The following is a 7,737-nucleotide window of genomic DNA, read 5'->3' as shown; positions in this document are numbered from 1 at the left end:
GAAAAGCATCAGGGCAGAAATCAGCAGAGTCATTAGCAAAGTCATTAGTGTTGGAGAATCCTGGATCAAGTTTGACACTGCTTCTTGTGGTGTCTTCACATCTCTGGGTAGGGCTTACATGATGTCCACAGCTGGGTATCTGTTTTGGCACCCTCCGGAGCTGGCTCTCAGCTTTGGTTAATGGCTCAAATCTGACTCAGAGAGCTGATGGACAGTCGTGTCTGGTGGGGCTGTGGAAAACACCAATGCAGTACTCAGATGGCTACTGAGGGAGCTCAGTATATGCTTTAAATGGGAGAGGTCTGTCCTGTGCCAACAATCCACTTGTATAGTAGAATTCTGATACCCTTGGGTACCTCAGCTTGCCCTTTCTAAGGTGAAATCCCCTGGCTTTACAAACTTGAGCAGGAAAGCATTTGCAAATACAGGGCCAACTTAAAATGTGTATTGTTAGAATACGTCTCACATAACAGTGTGGATGGGAGAGTCCAAAACTGGCATAGATATTTCACACTGGTAAAAGCTATTATTTAATCCCTAATCATGGGATTCTCAGTCACTGTAAAGTATTGAGAGAACAAGTCATCTGCATGTATCAAGGAAAATTCCCCATCTCTCAGGATGTCACATGCTGGAAAAAGGATGAAGCACAGGAAAGCATCTCGTTGGAAATGAATTCATAAAAAGAAAGCAGAAGTGCACTTGGATATACAAATATGGTGTCTCACAAAGAGACCATCTCTAAGTGGCTCAGTCTTCTACTATAAAGAGAGACGTGCAGATGAGCATTTGAAGATGATCATGTCTGATAGTGAACAAGAGGATATAAGCAGAATCCCTCTCTGTGAACTGTAACTTTGTGTACTCATAATCTCCATCTGGTGTTTGCAGCTAATTAAAGGTAGGTGAACACACAGAAAATTAAGCCTGTGATTGTGAAAGCAAACAGAAACTTAGCAATTGGAAGACCATAGCAGATCAACAGCTTTCTTGAAGTTGACTTCAGTGAAACCTGCTGCATGCTCAGTACAAGATTTCAGGTGCCTCAGAACAGGTTATAGAAACCCAACCCCTTTTAAAAGCAAAATAAACCTATTGGGAACCATTAAGCACTCTTCTGAAGTGCAGAGTATCAAATATTGCAGTTGAAATACAGTAATCTTTCCACTGTTTGCATTTCAGACAGCCACATCAGAAGGCTGTGCAACTTTCAGACCACGTTTCCCATTAGTAGGGGACACACAAAATATTTATTCATGTTAATCTGTATAAATACATGAAAAAGTCTACATTGGGTGTTTCTGTAACGTTGGACTAAAATTCGGGTATTTCAGTATTGCTGATCTTCATGTTATTCTTTGAGAGCTCTGACCTGTAGTGAAAGAGGAGAGAAAATTAACATGAAAGAAGAAACCAAACTCCAACTCTACCTTTGTACAATGGTTGAAGCAAACCCAGTAATTATGTCCCAATTCTTTCCAAGTGTTGTGCAAGCACTGACTGCTACAGACTGACTTCAGCAGAACTGGCCTCTACTCTTGCTGTTGGGAGCAACATGAGAAAGGGCTCTCACATGGGGTTCAACTAGATTGTTTGCTTTTATTTCACAAATTGAGTGGCATAGAAATTGTGACTACAAGTTCAGGATGGGCAGTCTGCTTAGCAATACTGAAGGCTTTCATGGGCAGCTTCCTATGTGGTATTTAATTTTGAGAATCTTTGTGAAAAATTTTAAATATAAATGAGAAATAGCTAAGAAAATATAAATGAGATATCACTAAGTTTGGTCGGGTGATGCTTTGTCAGCAATTTTTGCTTGTTGGGCTCTACTAAGAGGTGTGACAAATTTGTGATCAAGTCTAATTGCAGGGAAGTTTCTAGGTTTCAGTGAGACAATCATTGGCTCTGGTGATAACCACCTGGGCAAGGTGACATGAACTTAAAAAGTTGTCCCAGTGCCTCTGCAAAGACTTAACTATTTCTATTCTGGACAGTTGAACAAGACTATTTAACCAAATACAGGACTTAACCTAGGAGTGTCAGTGTTTCATGTTTTGTGAGACTAAACCAACCAGTCCAGAGTTCCTTGACATGTTTGAGATGAATATGGTTTTGAGCCCAGGAGATTTTGTGGGGAGGAATCTTTGAAGAGGCATTTGGTACAGCTGCTTGGGTAGCATGGGGTAGCTGTAGCCAGCTTCAGCGGGAATTATCAATTCACAAAAAGACTTTGTCAGAACAGAAGGGAGATTTGGCTATGGAGACAGAAACTATGATTAGCTGGATTAGCCACGTGGGAGAAGAATACCACATGGTTAATTTCTCTCCACTTGGAGCTTTTAATGGGAGATATCGCTGATCAGAATTTCTGCTGGGACTGCTGGGACAGGGGGGGTGTCTCACTGAAATATGAACTGATTGGGTGAGCACTTCTCTTGCATTTCAACACAAAGTGTGAGAAGTTTGTCTAAATTGCCTTCACTGATGAGCTCCACGTTGTAAGACCCTAAGATGGAAGGCATTAAATTTGCTATTCTTCTAGACTGTAATTGCATGTTACTCTGGGGGTAAAATTCCACGCTGGAAAAGGTAAGAAGATACTTAAACGGGAAAAAAACCCAGGTGTTTGATGTAGTCTGGACAGTCCTAGAGCAGATGCAGCAGTCAGAGGTCCATGTCTCTGCGAAGTTTCTTTTGAGAACCGACCGATGTGGTTGCTTTTCTTTTTCTCCAGAGGCGAGGAAATGAGATACAGCTGGGATTTCTTTACTTAATTGTTAGATAACAAGGCAGACTTAACAGATGTTAAAGTTGAAAGAAAGACGATGTCAGTGTTACATGTATCAGGCATATAGGGACTCTTGAGCTGAGAAGAGAAGAAACATCCATAGGGTTCCTGTTTATGAACTGTCACCATCAATTGTGTTGTAGAGTACCTGAGTTGATATGGGTGAGATGAAACACCAGCCTAATGTTAAACATGTTGGCTGGTGGTTTGAGGAGAAATTCCCAATAGGGCTTTCTTGTTCGCAGGGAAGACTTACCTATTCTCTGTACAGTCTGATTCTCTAAGGCTACAGAAATGTGCTGTATGAAACAATGTGTGCAGAAGGTTGTGTGTGCTTGAACGTGTCATGCTAAGGTTTCCCTGCCTATCTGTAAGACTCCTGCCCCTTATTAGACTTGCTGTCAGTGTCAAAGGGTCAGCAGAAAGTCATGGTTTTAGAAAGTGAAGAGTGTTAAAGAGAAGCTGATTTATTAGGGTTTAACTGCAATAAATCCAGCCTCCTGCTGCCAGGACTTGTTTAATGTGCAGACAGTTCAGTGAAGGATTTGGGACAGGACTGGGGAGGCTCTGCTGTGAGTACCTCCACTGAGCTGAGCAGCTGTAGTAATCTGTAAATCTCTTGCAGAGAGTCCTTTGGTTAATGTCATCCACTGCTTCCCTTTTCTTGTCTCAGGTAGTCATGTCCGTGTGATGTGTGTGTGACAGCTTTGCTGTCAGTTGCACGAGGTTTGTTGATGATGTGGATCACAAGCAAAGAGGAGGTAAAACTGTTCTTTAATTTATGGCTGGTATCACTACATCCAGTACTTACATTAACTAGAAAGCTTTCGGGGTAGCGTAATGCGGAACCGTGGCTCGAGGCTTGTAGGAACTGCCCGGACTGTTGCTGCCATCCCACCCTGGGGGTATCCTTGTGGGCGGCACTCATAAACATCACTGGTTAACACAGGTGGAATATCATGTTAGGGATCTAACCATTTCTGTATATTTATGTGAGTAATGTGTTTGAAAGCTAGAATGAATTCTGGAAATAAGGCTGTGAAACAACTTGAATCTGGACTACCGTCCTTAGCTCAAAGGTTGAAGACCAGGTAAAATAGTGGGGGAGGGCACATGTTTTGGAGGCTGTTGTGCAACTATGTGCCTGAGGACTGGGTGAAGGGAAACCGAGCAGGAGCTTGTTTTGCTGCTATGCCACCAGTCCTGCCTAGCTCAGTTCCGCAATAATGGTCATAAGACTTCTTTAGGTCACTATGAAGTAAATTTGGGGAGTATCAATGTCACTTCCAGAGCACATAAAGCCTGAATGGAGTTGCTGTTAGCTAGTATTCTGGTCAGTCTCAGGGGGACCCTGAAGTTCTTTCTTTGGTAAGGGTGGCCCATACCAGGAAGGGAGTTTCTGGCCTGTTTGGATACACCTTGCCTTCCTACTGCTTTTATAGGTTTCCAGAAGACCTCTTCTCCCAGGCTTTTAAGTGTAAATTTGATCAAAAGTCAAACAGAACTTCACCCTTTCTTCTAAACTTGCCCTTAAAAATGAGCCTGTAATTTTATCTAGAAAATAATTATAGTTTCTGGAGCACAAGGGAAAGAGAAGTAATAGTTCTTGACTGCTGTTTCTTTTACTCTACCTCTGTCCTCAATTAAACAACTGAAAAGCCCACCGAACTGGACTGATTTCTGACAGCATGCACTTCTGTGCTTGCATCTCTGCTGACACAGGGATCGTCTCATTTGTCTGTTTAGTATCCAGGGTGATACGTGATTTTGTTGCTCATGAGGCTGTACCATCAGATGCTACCATAGGTTCAAAAATGTTACGAAGGATTTCCATCAGGGGTGGTGGGAAAAGAGTTCCTATTGTTTTCATATATTTTTTTTAAAGCCACATCTTTCTGAGCATATCGTTCTTCCTTTCCCCACTTTTCAAAACTTCGTTACTCTGATGTAAATTGCTTTTGGCATCAGAATCTTAAATTGTTCATTTGTTGTGCTTTTGAAAGCACCCATTTGCGTGTTTCTGAAAAGGACAGAAAAGCTTGCTAATTCAGCAGCCTGCACTGGAAATGATGCTTAAGCCTCCTGACAGGTGGACGGTCCCCAGGGTTGATGCTAGAAAGTGTGTGTAGGAAGTAAGACAAAAAAGGATATTTGCTGTCACAGGCAGGAGAAGAGTCTCTGTTTCTGTTAATATTTCAATATCATGGGAAATTTCTTCAAGGCCACCAGTATCTTCCCCTCCAATTACCATGGCAAAAATCTCTATCTCCAGTTCAACCTGCAAGCCTGCTGCCACCTAGGAGAGACAGAGGATTACTCACAGGTGAGGTGCATGCTTCATACATAGTCCTCTCCAGCAGCCCTTGGAGCTGGTTCTTGTTCTGTGTTGTCTAATGAAATTAAAAGACTTGAGGCCCAGCACACATGATTGTGCTTGCCAGTTACCAGTATCTGTTTCACTAGAAAGCTCTGTACAAAACAGTGTCTCTTCACATTGCAGTTTGAAAAGAAACTGCCACGTGTTTGCATTTTTTCTCCTTAAATTTCTTTTTAGGTTCCAGAGGGAGAAGGTGAATTGGGACAGCTGGGAGAGAATCAAAAAGAGAGGTGGTCAATGCCCCAACCCTGTCAGTGTTTGAGGCATTTGGACAATGCCCTTAATACCATGCTTTAACTTTTGGTCAGTCCTGAAGTTGTCAGACCGTATGACTAGATGATCATTGTAGGCCCCTTCCAACTGAAATTATTCTATTCTATTAAGAACATAGAGGTAAGGAGAAAAGGTAAATACAAAAGGGATGGATGTATGGAGAGGAAAAGAGAGTGGAAATTATTCCAGCCAGCTATCTGGAGTTTTATAAGGCCTTTGACATGGTCCCCAACATCATCCTTCTCTCTAAAGTGGAGTGATACGGATTTGATGGGTGGACTGTTTGGTAGATGAGGAATTCTTTGGATGGTTGCATCCAGAGGGTAGTGGTCAATGGCTCGATGCCCAGATGGAGATAGGAGACAAGTAGTATCCCTCAGGGGTCTGTACTGGGACCAGTACTGTTCAATATCTTCATCGATGACATAGATAGTGGGACTGAGTGCACCCTCAGCAAATTTGTAGACAATGCCAAGCTGAGTGGTACAGTTGACATGCCTGAAGGATGCGATGTCATCCAGAGGGACCTGCACAAACTTGAGAAGTGGGCCCACATGAACCTCACGAGGTTCAACAAGGCCAAGTGCAAGGTCCTGCACCTGGGTTGGGGCAACCCCTGGTATCAATACAGGCTGGGGGATGAAGGGATTGAGAGCAGCCCTGCAGAGAAGGACCTGGGGATACTGGTGGATGAAAAGCCGGCAATGTGCACTTGCAGCCCAGAAGGCCAACTGCATCCTGGGCTGCATCAAAAGCAGTGTGGCCAGCAGGTCGAGGGAGGTGATTCTGCCCCTCTACTCCGCTCTCATGAGACCCCACCTGGAGTACTGTCTCCAGCTCTGGAGTCCTCAGCACAGGAAGGAGATGGACCTGTTGGAGTGAGTCCAGAGGAGGGCTACAAAAATGATCAGAGGGCTGGAGCACCTCTCCTATGAGGACAAGTTGAGAGAGTTGGGGTTATTCAGACTGGAGAAGGCTCCGGGGAGACGTTATTACAGCTTTTCAATACCTAAAGGGGGGTTATAAGAAAGACGGGGACAAACCTTTTAGCAGGGCCTGTTGCGATAGTACAAGGGGTAATGGCTTTAAACTAAAAGAAGGTAGATTTAGACTAGCTATAAGGAAGAAATTTCTTACAATAAGGATGGTGAAACACTGGAACGGGTTGCCCAGAGAGGTGGTAGATACCCCATCCCTGGAAACATTCACGGTCAGGTTGGATGGGGCTCTGAACAACCTGATGTAGTTGAAGATGCCTCTGCTTATTGCAGGGGGGGGTGGACTAGATTAGCTTTAAAGGTCCCTTCCAACCGAAACTATTCTATAGTTTTAAGTACTGAGTTGTGGCTAGCCTCTGGACAAGGAGGTTTAACTTGCATTCTGGCACTGCCTCCTTGCACAAGTCATTGCTTCTTGATTCCATGCCTGTAAAAGCATCAGCAAGGATATTGCCTGGTAGTACCTGAATGCTGTGGGGATACTGGCCGGCACAACATTAATTCAGATACAACACACAGGTGAAGAGAGAGACTGAACAAAAGCAGAAGGCATGAAAGCTTCCTACTTAATGGGACAACTTCATTTGCTATAGTGCTTTGCTAGATAAAAGACTCGAGGTGGAGAATAGTTGCAAGCAGGGGAAGAAACGGTTGAGGCAAGAGTTTACTAGGTTCAACTCTTGAATGTATCAGGACAGGAGATAAAGTCTAGGCGTAACACAGAGCAGATATAACAAATAACCTTAAACAAGGGAAAGCTCAGAGCTAGTGGTAGGGTATCCTGTTTGCTTCAGAAAAGCTCTGTTTAACCACAGTGCTCGACCTGTTGCTTTCCTGTTGCTTTTATCCCTCTGCATTCTGGTGCAGGCTGCAAGACTTGGACCGCGTGGGGTGCTTGGTTGAAGGCAGCAGAGGGACAGCAGAAGGCAGCATCACTTCAAATAACTTTAAACAAGTCATGTACCCTGCCAGCTCTAGTCCCAGACAGCTGGTACCAGAGGACCCCTAGATGCCCTGAGGGCCAGCTGAGTCTAGCAAAAAAGCGAAAGATCTTCTGTGTAACCTACAGGTCCTGGTGTGTACATCACTCTCAGTCCTGTGTGCGGAGGTGGTTGCTTCACCCGAAACCTGTCAGAAAGAGAAGAGAATCAGTTTGCCAGAAACTGTTTCAAGCAGACAGAAGGCACTGCGGGGAAGCAGGCCCTCTGCTTGTGCAAATGACAGCAGAACTTGTTAGCTCATCCTTCCTGTCACAATGTACAACTTGGTTGCAGTGGTATTCCTGGGCTTCTCACCAAGGC

The 7,737-nt window shown here is 44.0% G+C and overlaps 1 protein-coding gene across 1 annotated transcript in view; it reads right to left on the bottom strand.

Annotated features, from left to right (window-relative positions):
- Nucleotides 1-1,315: 1,315 nt before the first annotated feature.
- SPAG17 (sperm associated antigen 17) overlaps nt 1,316-7,737 on the bottom strand; it is a gene marked incomplete at its 5' end in the record, with an annotated part of 116,281 nt that continues 109,859 nt past the window's right edge. The window contains 4 exons of the mRNA XM_082485761.1: nt 1,316-1,372; nt 3,600-3,724; nt 4,876-5,084; nt 7,504-7,564. Of these exons, the coding sequence (XP_082341887.1) occupies nt 3,601-3,724; nt 4,876-5,084; nt 7,504-7,564 (394 nt within the window). The 3' untranslated portion in view covers nt 1,316-1,372; nt 3,600. The remainder of the gene's footprint in view (nt 1,373-3,599; nt 3,725-4,875; nt 5,085-7,503; nt 7,565-7,737) is intronic.

This window comes from Vanellus vanellus (genome assembly GCF_965231255.1).
Source record: "Vanellus vanellus genome assembly, chromosome: 1".
Lineage (NCBI taxonomy): Eukaryota > Metazoa > Chordata > Aves > Charadriiformes > Charadriidae > Vanellus > Vanellus vanellus.
This window is presented reverse-complemented; position numbering and strand designations above follow the sequence as displayed.